We start from the raw sequence: 14479 nt of genomic DNA on the forward strand, positions 1-14479 counted from the left end.
CTTGAGAGCACATCTGCCACTCGTCGACTTACGGCTAGCGAAGGAACTAGCGCGGCCGGCGCGGTGGGAGTAGGAGCAGTGATGGCGCATGGGCGCAACCTAGCCGTCAAGGAGGAGGAGGAGTAGGAGCCCATCGACGTGGAGTTGTTCTAGCGTTAGCCCAGTCGCGATTAATTTAGGTGTTCAAATTTTAACGTATTTATTTCGAACTTGTAAATTTAACAATTTTTTAAAATGAAATCAGCTATTTTCGGTGAATTTTAGTTAAGTTTAAGATTTTTTAAAACCTAGTTTAGGGACGCCGCTGGACCGAGACGTCCCACAAAAGCGTCAACCCGCACCAGCGTCCATAAACGGCCGTTGGAAAGAGTGACTAGGATGATCTGATACTTAAACTTTCTCAGTCGGTTGATATCTACCGACTCCCTAAATCATACTCCTACCTTATATAACATATTTCATGCATAGAAGTATAATGATATCTAGCGACTCCCTAAATTATACTCCTACCTTATATAACATATTTCATGTATAGAAATATAACAACCGAAATTTGCAAATTGATTCAGTTCTTATCTTGTTAGGATCTTTTTTTTGCGGATCTATCTTGTTAGGATCCTCCTTGCTTAAGAAGGCTTGTACTCTATATAATGCTGATGGGAGATGATGGACTCAAAGGTGTGTAGTTTTCCAAACCTACTCGTTCCGTCTGAGAGATTTCCAAGATGTCGTTCACCGCCGCCACCACGAGACCCGCGCTGAGCATGAAGCTCCTCATCGACACCAAGGCCCAGCGCGTGGTTTTCGCAGAGGTGAACAAGGACGTGGTCGACTTCCTCTTCTCCCTACTCGCCCTGCCCGTCGCCACGGCCGTCAGGCTGCTCGGGTCAGGTTCCATGGTCGGCAGCGTTGGCAACCTCTACTCCAGCGTCGTCAAGATCGACGGCGCCTACGTTCTGAGCGAAGACGACCTTGACGGGCTCCTTAACCCGACCGTCTCCTCCCATGCGGCGGCCTCCAACACCTCCCTCCTCCGCCTGCCAGATCCATCGCCAAAGGGATTCTTCAGGTGTGACAATTGTGAGAGTCCCAGATACATGACGGACGAGAGGGGTACCAAGTGCCTGGAATGTCGCACGCCGATGATGGTTGAAATGCGGTGCGTGCGTCCTGATTCCGGCGGATCCCGGGAGGCCGCCAGTGTGGGCACGAGAGGGTTCGTGCAGGGCATCGTGACGTACACGGTGACGGACAACCTCAAAGTGACACCCATGTCCTCCATCTCCAGCATGACCCTGCTCATCTCCCACGGCGTCATGGACTTCAGCGCGCTCCAGGAGAAGACTGTGCGGCTCGGCTCCACCGCGGTGAGCATTCAGTCGCGCGACATCCATCATCCTCCTGATTTTTTTTTTTGCTCAAATAATTCATGAATGAATGAGTGAAGGCATATTGATCGTTGTGCAGGGTTTGGCGATTCTGAAGGCGTCGCTGCAGTCCAAGACCGTTCTCACCGATGTCTTCCTTGGGAAGAAGCGCAAAGCATATTGATCCATGGCTGCAGGGTTTGGCGATTCTGAAGGCGTCACTCAAGCCCAGACCATTCTCACCATGTTTTACTCGCCTCCAGATCCATCTAGCTCCATCTATCTAAACTAAATTAGGTCAATTAGTTAGCGGCCTTCAGGTTGTGCTTCGTGTTCTCCTATGCAATGTTGGATATATATGATGATGATACTCGAACACAACCTTTGCAACGTCTCGCACTCGTGTGCACAAAACAACAAACACCATACATCTTGCAAGCCGGACTTGCCGGACGCTAATTTGGCTCCCTGGAGGCACGTCGGGCGCCACTTGACCCAGTGGCAGTTTTACACCTTTGAAATGGGCTTTGCATAGTGAAATAATTGGAAAACTGCAGAGACGATCAGACGAATCCATGAATCTCGCTAAATTACCGATGAACAAACTTGGACGCCTATCGAAAATAGAAACTAGTTCGAAACTCGAGTACCTAAGAAAGCAAGACCAGTACAATGCTCCATTACTGACAGTAGTATATATGCTCAAAGTTTTAGTCATGGGCTCGGCAAATCCTGCAGATAGCATCGTCAACAAAACTCCCTATTCCGTTGTAAACGTAGTAGCATTCATGCACCCGCTGTAGGCTGTAGCAGCAGCTGAAAACCCAGTGTAAACGCATGCCATATATCCCCGGAGTAAGGAACAACATGGTGAGGCGCCAGGTACCAGTCTATCCATCAGACGGAGAAGCCAAAGTCAGAGAAATAGAACTACACTTACGACTTGCTACCATATTTGCCGTTTTGCCGATCCATATCCCTACACTCAGCAGCTATTGCTGACGGATAGTCTGATACCTCTCATTCAACATTATGCAGCTTTGACATCCAACCGATGATCATGCCAAGTTGCCCAAAAGGGAAAGTATAAGGCATGTCTTAGACGCCACAAGGCAAGCACGCATAGCCAACAAAATACTACTCGGCCATCAAACCAAGAGGGGCACCACAATGGGGGTCATAGCCATGAGCTTTCTATGCTCACTTCACGCCATCCTGATGATCACCGTGGTGAGTGCCAGCGACGAGGCTGTGTTGCTTGCTTTCAAAGTGCAGCTCAGTAATGGCGGCTCGCTGGCCTCCTGGAACAGCAGTACCAACTTCTGCAGCTGGGAAGGTGTGACATGCAGCCACTCGAGGCCCACACGAGTGGTCGCGCTGAGCTTGAATGGCAGCGGCCTCGCAGGAGCACTCTCCCCGGCCCTTGGGAATCTCACGTTCCTGCGGAAGCTCGACCTCAGCTACAACTGGCTCCACGGGGAGATTCCTGCGAGCCTTGGTCACCTCCACCGCCTGCAGAGACTCGACTTGTATGACAACTCCTTCTCTGGCACGTTACCCGTGAACCTGAGCTCCTGCATCAGCATGACCACCATGGGATTGCATGACAACAAGCTTGGTGGGCCCATCCCAGCTGAGCTCGGTGAAAAGCTCGTGTCCCTGGCAGCACTCTGGCTGAGTAACAACAGCTTCACAGGGCTAATCCCGCAATCACTAGGTAACCTGTCCTATCTGCAAGACCTTCAACTCAACAATAACCAGCTTGTGGGCTCAATCCCAGCAGGGCTTGGCAGCATACGGAGAATGCGGCGATTCAGTGTCTTCAACAACAATCTCTGTGGCACGATTCCACCTTCTCTCTACAACTGGTCATCGATTGAATCATTTGACGTAGGAAAAAATATGTTGTACGGAAGCATTCCAGATGATATCGGCAACAAGTTCCCCAAGATGTATGGTTTTGGCTTGGGTGGTAATCAATTCACCGGAACCATTCCTTCCTCAATATCCAATCTATCTTCTCTCACAGTACTTGGCCTCAGCGGAAATAAATTTAGTGGGTATGTGCCTACCACTTTGGGGAGGCTGGGAGCTCTCCAGTCTCTGAGCCTGAGTGACAACAAGCTTGAAGTGAATGACAAAAAGGGTTGGGAATTCATCACTTCTTTGGCAAACTGCAGCCAGCTGAAGAACTTGGCACTCGGTGGCTACTCTTTTGGAGGACAGTTACCTGCTTCCATTACAAACCTCTCAACAACTCTCCAGCAATTAACCATAGCCGACAATAGGGTCTCTGGGAGTATTCCTACAGACATCGGTAATTTGGTTGGTCTCAACAGGCTTCAGATAACAAATACTTTCATATCCGGAGAGATTCCGGAGAGCATTGGTAAGCTATCGAACATGATCGAGCTAGGCTTGTACAACAATAGCTTGTCTGGCCTGATACCGGCATCACTAGGAAACCTTACGCAGTTGAACAGGCTTTATGCATACTATGGCAACTTGGAGGGACCAATTCCAGCAAGCCTAGGGGATTTGAAAAACCTTTTTGTACTCGATTTGTCAACAAATTATAAACTTAACGGTTCAATACCCAGAGAGATTTTGAAATTGCCTGACCTCTCTTGGTACTTGGACTTGTCATACAATTCGTTTTCTGGACCCCTTCCTGATGAAGTTGGTACTTTGGCAAATCTTAACCAGCTGATTCTATCAGGAAACCAGTTGTCTGGCAAGATACCTGACAGCATTCAGAAATGTGTAGTGTTGGAATGGTTATTGTTAGACAATAATTCGTTTGAGGGAAGCATACCCCAATCATTTAAGAATCTAAAGGGGCTCAATAAACTGAACTTGACCATGAATAAGTTCTCTGGTAATATTCCCGAGTCCCTTGGTAGCATTAAAAACCTGCAGGAGCTATACTTAGCACACAACAAATTGTCCGGATCAATCCCAGCAGTTCTGAAGAATTTGACATCATTGTCCAAATTGGATGTATCCTTCAATAATTTGCAAGGCGAGGTGCCAGATGGAGGTGTTTTCAGAAACATCACTTATACATCAGTTGCTGGGAATATCAATCTGTGTGGTGGTACACCTAAACTTCACTTGGCTTTGTGCTCCACAAGCTCCTGGAACAAGAAAAAGAGAAAGATGTCAAAGCCTCTTGTAGTTTCTCTAGCAACAACAGGAGCAACCCTATCATCATTTTCAGTTATTCTTCTTGTTTGGATACTTCGCAAGAAGCTCAAACAAAGCAAGAAAACAATAGTCGAAGATTCAGTCGCTGAGGACCATTACGAGAGAATCCCATATCATGCATTGTTGAGAGGAACTAACGGATTTTCAGATGAGAACTTGCTCGGGAGAGGAAGTTATGGTGCAGTTTTCAAGTGTATTTTGGCCAATGAGGAAAGAACATTGGCTGTCAAGGTGTTTAACCTTGGTCAATCCAGATATTCCAACAGTTTTGAGGCTGAATGTGAGGCCATGAGGAGGATACGACACCGTTATCTCATAAAGATCATTACTTCTTGTTCAAGTGTCAACCACCAAGGTCAAGAGTTCAAGGCAATGGTTTTTGAGTTCATGCCCAATGGCAATTTGGATGGTTGGATTCACTCAAAATATCAAGAGTCAAGTGCAAACAACACGCTCAGCCTTGTCCAGAGGCTTGAGATTGCTGTCAATATTTTGGACGCAGTAGAATATCTCCACAACTACTGTCAACCATTGGTAATCCATTGTGATCTTAAGCCAAGCAACATCCTTCTTGCTGATGACATGAGCGCCCGAGTTGGAGACTTTGGCATATCAAGGATCATTCAAGAAAATACAAGCGGGGGGATGCATAACTCATATAGCTCAATGGGAATTAGAGGTTCCATAGGATATGTTGCTCCAGGTGACTAAAATTCTACCACATTCACATTTTCAATTTCCACACAAATATGATATAATAACCAAAAAATGTTGCATAATTGTAGAGTATGGAGAAAGCTCTGGGTCTCACCCCCTGGTGATATTTACAGTCTTGGCATATTGCTGCTTGAGATGTTTACCGGTAAGAGCCCAACAGACGACACGTTTAGAGATTTATTGGGTCTGCACAAGTTTGCCGCGGATGCTCTTCCAGATAGAACCTTGGAGATAGTTGACCCAACAATCTGGCTGCACGGAGAAGCACATGATAATGTTACTAGTAGAATCCAGGAGTGTTTGGTTTCTGTCTTCAGGCTTGGGATATCCTGCTCAAAGCAACAGCCCCGAGACCGAACATTGGCAAGAGATGCAGCGGCAGAGATGCATGCAATCAGAGATGCATACATCGCGTTTGTTGCTAGCTTGTAGTGGAACGTGGAGCAGAAAGAGAAGCCTCGACTCAAGCCATTCAGAATGGCATTGAACAGACAAGCTGGTACAAGACAGGATCCTGAAATAATAAATTTGTATGTATCATTTCAGTTAGTAGTTGTACTCACTTTTCAGAGTTATGTTTCTTTACAAGTGTATCAAATAAATTTAAGTGCCGAATACTGGTATTCTGAAATAGCACTATAGCAAGTTCTAGAGAATTCATAGATCAAGTGGTACAAGTATTTCAAGTTCTCGAAACGGTACACATACTGGCAACATAATTTCATTGCTTAAAGTAAATCAGAAGATAGAAGTTCAGATTGCACATGAAGCATTCTCCATGTACCAACAGAAATTTCCTGAGTTATTTTGACATTTCCAGTCTCAGTGCAAGGGTTTGCCAAACACATTTAAATTTTGTCGGGTTCTTTCCACTCTAGCCATGGCCACCAGAAACGAAGCGCCGCGAATTTGTCCATATAAAGAACCCTAAGGCCACCAAGCCTTTTTGGTCGACAAACCGTGTCCCAATTTACTCTATACTTTCCACCTCTTCTAGCTTTTAAATAATGGATAATGTGTGGTTCTTTTTTTTTTTTTTTTTTGAGAAACACAGTACAAACGCAGACGCTCACATACACGCGCATACACTCACCCCTATGAACGCACACACGCACACCCTACCCCTATGAGCACCTTCGGAAGACTGAGCCGGCGGATTGAATCTTGAAATTGACGAAGTCACCACAGGCGCCTCGCTGTCGACGGGAACGTCGCCTCCCACTGAATGAATATTCCGCCTTTATGAGACACACAGATGTCAAATCTGGGATTTGAACTCTGGTGGGCTGGGGGTACAACCACCCTCCTAACCACCCAACCTCAGGTTGGTTCTCGGATAATGTGTGGTTCTGTGCATCAATGATTTAGAGGCTCGGGCGGTATCCTCCCTTTTGAAAAAAAAGATATATGGACCAATATTTGGGGTCACAAGTTCATATTTTTCCTCGGGCTGATTTGGAAATTCAAGCAATGATGAAGCATAACGTGCTTGCATCATTATTACTATCAGACAAGCTGAACACAAGAAATACACTCGAAAAAGAAAACGTCTCCCAAAACATCAATACTATTTTATGGATTTAAATGTTTCAGAACATGCATCATCAAAATGAAGTAGAATATAGCCAATATTTTTTGAGATGAATAAAGCCAATATTAGCCCGGTTTGAAACGTTCTTTCAAAGGAAAACGGTTCATAACAGACCAAAAATTTGAAGCTCGGTTCAAAAAATATAAGCAATTATAATTTCAAATTTTGGATAGATTTATTGATTTCTGGGAAATTACGAAATATTCAGTTGGCAATGTGCACATAATATGCAACCAGTGAAACTTGCTAGCTACAGACACTTGGCGAGTGCGCTGGCGACAGAGAGCGCATGGACGCTTTATAGCAATTGGGAATTTTCTTGTTTTCGCAATCACAACGAAGATACAGTGTCACCACGGGTGCGTTGTGACGCATCACCAACTAAGAGAAAAGAAGATCCACTCAAGTGATACCCCATTATAAACATGTCTAAAGGTTCTTCCAGTGGGTTACAATGTCATTGTCACCTCAAAACGAACAAGAAGCATGGACCCCAGTCTTCCATAGACCCAGCGTTGTAGTCGCTGCAAACTTAGTAGGGCTGCTGAAACAGTGTAAAGCTGTTAAAAGAGGATAGGGTATAAATTGCTTCTTGGAGCCACAAGGGAATCAGACGCTACTACTTGCCAACCAAACCTAGAGAAACATGGCAATGGGGGTCATGATCTTGCAGGGGTCACTTGTAGCCGTCCTGATGATCGCCATGGCGAGGGCTCAGGACGAGGCCACACTGCTTGCTTTCAAAGAACAGGTCAGTGACAGTGGCTCGCTGGTCTCTTGGAACAGCAGTGCCGACTTCTGCAGCTGGGAAGGAGTGACATGCAGTCATCGAAGGCCCGCGCGGGTGGTGGCGCTGATCTTGCACAGCAGGGCCCTCGCTGGAGCACTCTCCACAGCCCTTGGGAACCTCACGTTCCTGAGGACACTCAACCTGAGCTTCAACTGGCTCCGTGGGGAGATTCCAGCGAGCCTCGGCCGGCTCCAACACTTGCAGACGCTCGACCTGGGTTACAACTCCTTCTCTGGTATGCTTCCTCTGAACCTGAGCTCTTGCGTCGGAATGACCATCATGGCACTAGACAGCAACAATCTTGATGGGGGCATTCCGGCTGAGCTTGGCGAAAGGCTCACGTCACTGAAAGAGATCTCGCTGAGTAACAACAGCCTCACAGGGCCCATCCCTGCATCCCTGACCAATTTGTCCCATCTGCAAAACCTTGATCTTTCCAATAACCAGCTCATGGGCTCAATCCCACAAGGGATCGGCAGCATCCAGAGCATGAAGCGGATCATACTTTACATGAATGACCTATCTGGTATGCTTCCACCTTCTCTCTACAACTTGTCGTCGCTGGAAAAGCTTCAATTGCGGGGAAATATGTTGTTTGGAACAATTCCTGCTGATATCAGCAACAAGTTTCCAAAGATGCAAATTCTTAACTTGAATGCTAACTACTTCACGGGAGCTGTCCCATCCTCAGTATCCAATCTATCTTATATAAGAGAACTTCTACTCGGGACCAATGAATTTAGTGGGTATGTGCCTCCCACTTTGGGGATGCTTGGAACCCTTCAAATTCTGGACTTGGCATACAATAGGCTTGAAGTGAATGACAACAAAGGGTGGGAATTCATTACTTCTTTGGCAAACTGCAGCCAGCTGAGGTACTTGGTACTTGGTGGCTCCTCTTTTGGAGGACAACTACCGGGTTCAATTGTGAACCTCTCAACAACTCTCCAGAAGTTATACATAATAGATAGTAGGGTCTCTGGGGGAATTCCTGCAGACATTGGCAATTTGGTTGGTCTCAACATGCTTGCCATAGCAAATACTTCCATATCCGGAGTGATTCCAGAGAGTATTGGTAAACTAGAAAACTTGATTGAGCTAGCCTTGTATAACAGTAGCTTGTCTGGCCACATACCGTCATCACTAGGGAACCTTTCACAGTTAAACAAGCTTCTAGCATTCTGTGACAACTTGGAAGGACCCATTCCGGCAAGCTTGGGGGAGTTGAAAAAACTCTATGTACTTGATTTGTCAACAAATTACAGACTTAATGGTTCAATACCTAGTGAGATTTTGAGATTACCTGGACTTTCTTGGTACTTGGACTTGTCATACAATTCCTTAACTGGACCCCTTTCTCATGAAGTTGGTAGCTTGGCAAACCTTAACCAACTGATTCTATCAGGAAACCAGTTGTCTGGCAAGATACCCGACAGTATTCAGAACTGCGTTGTGTTGGAATGGCTTTTGTTAGACAATAACTCCTTTGACGGAAGCATACCTCAGTCACTGAAGAATATAAAGGGGCTCGGTAAACTTAACCTGACCATGAATAAGTTCTCTGGCAATATTCCTGATGCCCTTGGAAGTATTGGAAACCTTCAGGAATTATACCTAGCACACAACAACTTGTCAGGATCAATCCCATTAGTTCTACAGAATTTGACATCGTTATCCAAACTGGATGTATCCTTCAATGGTTTGCAAGGCGGGGTGCCAGATGGAGGCGTTTTCAGAAACATCACTTACATAGCAGTTGCTGGCAATATTAATCTGTGCGGTGGTGTACCTCAACTTCACTTGGCTCCATGCCTCACAGGCCCCTTAAGCAAGGACAAAAAAAGGATGCGAAAGTCTCTTGTAGTTTCTCTAGCAGCAATTGGAGCAATCTTCTTGTCACTTTCAGTTATTCTTCTTGTTTGGATATTTCACAAGAAGCTCAAACAAGGCCATAAGACGATAGTGCAATATTCAATCGGTGAGGACCATTACGAGAGAATCTCCTATCATGCACTATTGCGAGGAACTAACGGTTTTTCAGATGATAATTTCCTTGGCAAAGGAAGTTATGGTACAGTTTATAAATGTGTCTTGGACAATGAGGGAAGAACCCTGGCTGTCAAGGTGTTTGACCTTGGTCAATCCAGGTATTCCAAGAGCTTTGAGGCTGAATGCGAGGCCGTGAGAAGGATACGTCACCATTATCTCCTAAAGATCATTACTTCTTGTTCAAGCATCAACCACCAAGGTCAAGAGTTCAAGGCATTAGTTTTTGAGTTCATGCCCAATGGCAATTTGGATGGTTGGCTTCACCCAAAATCTCAAGAGCCAAGTGCAAATAACACAGTCAGCTTTGTCCAGAGGCTTGAGATTGCTGTCAATATTGTGGACGCAGTAGAATATCTCCACAACTACTGTCAACCATTGGTAATCCATTGTGATCTGAAGCCAAGCAACATTCTTCTTGCTGACGACATGAGCGCCCGAGTTGGAGACTTTGGCATATCAAGGATCATTCAAGAAAATACAAGTGAGATGATGCAAAACTCGTATAGCTCAATGGGAATTAGAGGTTCCATAGGCTATGTTGCTCCAGGTGACTGAAATTCTTCTAGTTTCATCCTTTTATTTTCGTTTTCTTCTCCATATATGTGTGATTTTTTTTAAATTCAAACCAATTTGGCTTGCTAATAAAAAAATGTTGCATAATTGTAGAGTATGGAGAAGGCTCTGCGGTCTCACCTCCTGGTGATATTTACAGTCTTGGCATATTGCTGCTTGAGATGTTCACCGGAAGAAGCCCAACTGAGGACACATTTAGAGATTCATTGGGTCTGCACAAGTTTTGCGAGGATGCTCTTCAAGATAGAACGTTGGAGATAGCTGACCCATCAATATGGCTGCACGGAGAACAATGTGATAACGTTACTACTAGAATCCATGAGTGTTTGGTTTCTGTCTTCAGGCTTGGCATATCCTGTTCAAAGCAACAGCCCCGAGACAGAACATTGACAAGAGATGCAGCGGCAGAGATGCATGCAATCAGAGATGCATACATTACCTTTGTTGCTAACTCATAGTGAAATGCAGAGCAGGAAGAGAAGCCTGGACTCAAGCCATTCGGAGCAGCATTGAATAAACATGCTGGCGCAAGATATGATCCTGCAACAATAAAATTTATATGTATCAAACAAATGCAAAAGGCAAAAACCATGGTGGCTTATTTTTCTCAGTCTTTACTTTTCCGGAACCTGTACTGAATCATATATCAGCCTGCCTGGGTTTCATTGGAGTAATGGAACTGGGGTTCTCCTTTTTGGAGTACTATTGATCTAAAAAAAGCGTGGTGTTCTGCAATAGCCCTATAGCAAGTTTTAGATATTTGAGAAATTAAATGGCACAAGTCTTTCGCATTCTCAGACTGATACACAGGCAACATTAATTTCGGCCAGATTCCAACATCTCGGCCGAGAAAAAAAAAAACTACCAGGGACCACGCCGCCACACCCAACCAGGTTAGGAGGAGAAGAAGATTGGCTGATCAGGGCACCTGGACGCTAGTGATGATGCACGTCGGGACGACTGACTTGCGCCGGTGTGCCGTAACATCGCGAGGTTGATTGCTACTTCGCCCTTCACCGGCCACCGGCAGCTCACAACCACGAAGCCTGAACAATCGATGCCACCCTGCGAAATCCGCATGCAAGGTGCATTGTAATTTTCCATGAAGCCCATTCTACCATCGCTTCTGAATTTACCGAACCGCTCGTCAATTTTTTTATGCGGCATACCCCGTGGTAAAATTCTGGGTCCGCCAATGCATTTGTTCTGTCACTTGCACTTTTGTGACTTTAGAACATGGAACAGCCAGATTAAGAGCAGCTTCTGTCCATCGCAAATCAAAATCACAGTAACACATGAGAGCAGAAGCAAAATTGGGTGCTCTTTTTGCACCGCACTACACAGGTAGAGGTAGTATCTGTACCATTGCAGACTGTTAAGCATCTGCGTGCTGCAATTTTGTAGCACCAGCAACAGCCATGTACATGATAGGTAATTGTGTAGCTCCTGGGTCCCATTCTTTTCTTCTCTCATTAATTATCAACACCTTCAACGGTGGGTCTCTTAGCTGCTGTACATTTACTTGTGTCCATCCCAGACAAAAAAACATATGAATACAGGATACCGGATTCAGAAATGGGTGTCCTTCTTGCACCAAACTGCACATCTAGTATCTGTACCATTGCAGACTTGTAGCCATCTACACGCTGCAATTTTGTAGCACCAAGAGCAGTCATGAACATAATAGGGAATTTTGTAGCTCCTGGATTCCAGACTTGTCTTCTCTCATGAATTGCCAATATATGCAATGGTGGGGCTCACGAGTGCGGGTAGATTCACTAGTGTCTTCTCATCATATTTTTGTTGCTGCTCAAGAGTATAATCAAGGACACCAGAGGTGTAATTCAGATAAGCACTCGATTGTTCAGTTCCTGTTGCCTCCGAGAAACTGTCCACTTTCTTGTTGCTCTTTATATGGGTGCTCAGGATGGCTAGCGAACACCTGAATGAACTCATGTGAACAACCCTCTACCTCATTATGAAAGACAGGGAACATTGGCTCATGAACAACTCGCTCTAAGGCATAATTTTCTGGTAGTGCATAGTATCTGCTACGCTCGGTACCATCTGCTAGGACACACTGTGGCTAATGAGACTGTTAAAACCATAAGACTGTGACACTTCATCAACATGTTGCTCACAAAGATTTGTGCTTTCACCATGCACACATGAGCTCTGAACTGGGTTTGTAAGCCCATAGCCGTAATTCTCATAGTCAGATGGTGGTGTTGGCATTCCACCAAACATCTGTGGGGCGACAGAAGCAGTAGCAGTACTGGGGGATTTTGAGGGGATCAAATGAGCATCAGGAAGAGGTGGTACTTGTCGCCCGGACGTGCTTACTGATAATGATCTGAAGCCGAAGAGTGGTGTCGAGGCTTGACGCGGACAAGTCAGAGGTGGTACCTGAGAAGGAGGCAGGGAACTGACTCACATCCTGGGGCGCCGACGAGGTGTGGTGGCGCTGTGACAAGGAGTTGGCGCCGGGCAGCGCTGTTGATTCAGGCAGCGCTGGGGTAGGTAGCGATGTCGCCTCAGGCTGCAGCTTTGGGCTGATTTGGGTGGGGATGGTGGCCTCGTACGTGCGTCTGGTAAGATGATACAGAGGGGAACGAACTGAACACGGTGAGGTAGGAGTTGGCGGCGGAGGCAGAATTACAGTTCAACCCAGGATACAATCGCACACAAAAAGATCAGATCAAGATAGATACAGGAATTGTTCAAAAAAAAAAAAAAAGATACAAGCATGATTCAGAGCGATGCAGCAACAGTGCTATTTCTTCAGGCTGAAATAACAGTGATGTTCCCACAACCAGCACACTTCTTACATTTGACCAAATTCAGAACAAGCACCAACGGCTAACTACAGCGTACGACTGAAACCTGAAACTGACAGTCAAGTCTAGGAGGATGTGAACTTGGTGAGAGCCTTGGTGCCCTGGGAGACGGCGTGCGTGCTTGGCAAGCTTCCCTGGTAGCACGAGACGAACACAAGTCTGGATCTCTCGGGAGGTGATGGTGGGCTTCTTGGTCTACCGGGCCAGCTTTGCAGACTCGCCGGCGAGCTTCTCAAAGATGTCATTGATGAAGGAGTTCATGATGGACATGGCCTTAGAGGAGATGCCGACGTCGCAACGAACTTGCGTCAGCACCTTGAAGATGTAGATCTCATAGGTCTCCACGCGCCTTCTTCTTCCCCTCGTCACCCTCTTTGGAGGCGGTCTTGCCTGCCGGCAGCCTCTTCTCTGCCTTCAAGTGAGGTCGTCACAGGATTTGGACTTCCTAGGTCACTTGACGCAAGGTCCCTTTGTGAAAACCTGAGACCAGATCCTGTGTTTATTTAACACTAATGAGGACAGTATACTAATGGATTGCAAACCAAACTTTCAATTGGTTTCCAGGAATCTACACGAACAAGGCTGTTGCTTGGAAATTTCCAGGTGGCCCTGAACATTCCTTCAATTTCACTAGGTTCTGTAGATTGTAGTATCATAAATAACAAGAAAGGTCTACATGCCTTGACTTGGTGAACAATAATTACATAGCCAGCAAGAGAGGCACATATCAAAAGTCTATTTGAACCAAATAGCTCAATATTAATGGTTTTCCACATGTCATAGCCAGTATCAATAACTCTCGATACTGATTTTCCCATCTGGGATGAAGATCGGTAGTAACGCCTGCACCAACATAAGTGCAGAGGACTCGGCCTCATTGCATGTTTGACAGTGTTCCTGCATTGCAGGGTGTCAAACTATCGATGGTTTTGCAGCTGTTGCAGCAGACCATTGCCAATTAGACATACACATCTGGGAGGGGGCCAGGCGTAAGTATACTTACCATCTCGAGCTTAACTCTTAGCTCCTTTAGCTTGGGCGAGTGGTGGAGAATGCGGAACAACGGGTAAAAGCCAGCAGACATGCACCAATCACCCAGCGCAACCTAGTCAGGTTGCTGAACATCGAGCATGTTTGCAGACTTCTCTCAAACACAAGCTTCATATTCAACAGAAATGAGGCAACAACGGTCATGTTAAGTAGTTTCAAGAGACCAAGCTAGTTCATGATATAATGTTTCCATACTAGCTTGCCAACATATAGGAGAGAGCAAAATAACATCGTAAGGGAGGCATGTGAAAAACAACTAACTAGGCGAGTAAAAAAACATGTAGGAGAGAAAACAATC

The 14479-nt window shown here is 45.7% G+C and overlaps 2 protein-coding genes, 1 long non-coding RNA gene and 1 pseudogene across 4 annotated transcripts; 3 read left to right on the plus strand and 1 right to left on the minus strand.

Annotated features, from left to right (window-relative positions):
• The first annotated feature begins 725 nt into the window (after nucleotides 1-725).
• On the plus strand, nucleotides 726-1632 carry LOC127339280 (uncharacterized). The gene is made up of 2 exons (XM_051365151.2): nucleotides 726-1367; nucleotides 1468-1632. Exons 1-2 carry the CDS (start codon nucleotides 726-728, stop codon nucleotides 1549-1551), a joined length of 726 nt encoding a protein of 241 aa, XP_051221111.1. The 3' UTR covers nucleotides 1552-1632.
• Nucleotides 1633-2489: 857 nt separating this feature from the next.
• On the plus strand, nucleotides 2490-5723 carry LOC127341346 (uncharacterized; annotated as a pseudogene).
• A 1805-nt stretch (nucleotides 5724-7528) lies between these two features.
• Nucleotides 7529-10752, plus strand: LOC127341347 (uncharacterized). The gene is made up of 2 exons (XM_051367158.2): nucleotides 7529-10268; nucleotides 10388-10752. The coding sequence occupies exons 1-2, from the start codon at nucleotides 7529-7531 to the stop codon at nucleotides 10750-10752; spliced, it is 3105 nt and encodes a 1034-aa protein (XP_051223118.1).
• On the minus strand, nucleotides 10037-13005 carry LOC127341348 (uncharacterized). 2 transcript variants are annotated; one of them, XR_007875442.2, is made up of 3 exons: nucleotides 10734-10834; nucleotides 10415-10572; nucleotides 10037-10167 (listed from the first exon to the last, which is right to left on the minus strand). It is a non-coding gene; the product is annotated as an uncharacterized lncRNA (long non-coding RNA). The 2 variants fall into 2 exon arrangements; XR_011754872.1 differs by lacking the exon at nucleotides 10037-10167 and adding an exon at nucleotides 11223-13005 and having other exon boundaries at nucleotides 10448-10572.
• Nucleotides 13006-14479: the final 1474 nt, after the last annotated feature.

Source organism: Lolium perenne, chromosome 3 (assembly GCF_019359855.2).
Source record: "Lolium perenne isolate Kyuss_39 chromosome 3, Kyuss_2.0, whole genome shotgun sequence".
In the NCBI taxonomy this organism is placed as follows: domain Eukaryota; kingdom Viridiplantae; phylum Streptophyta; class Magnoliopsida; order Poales; family Poaceae; genus Lolium; species Lolium perenne.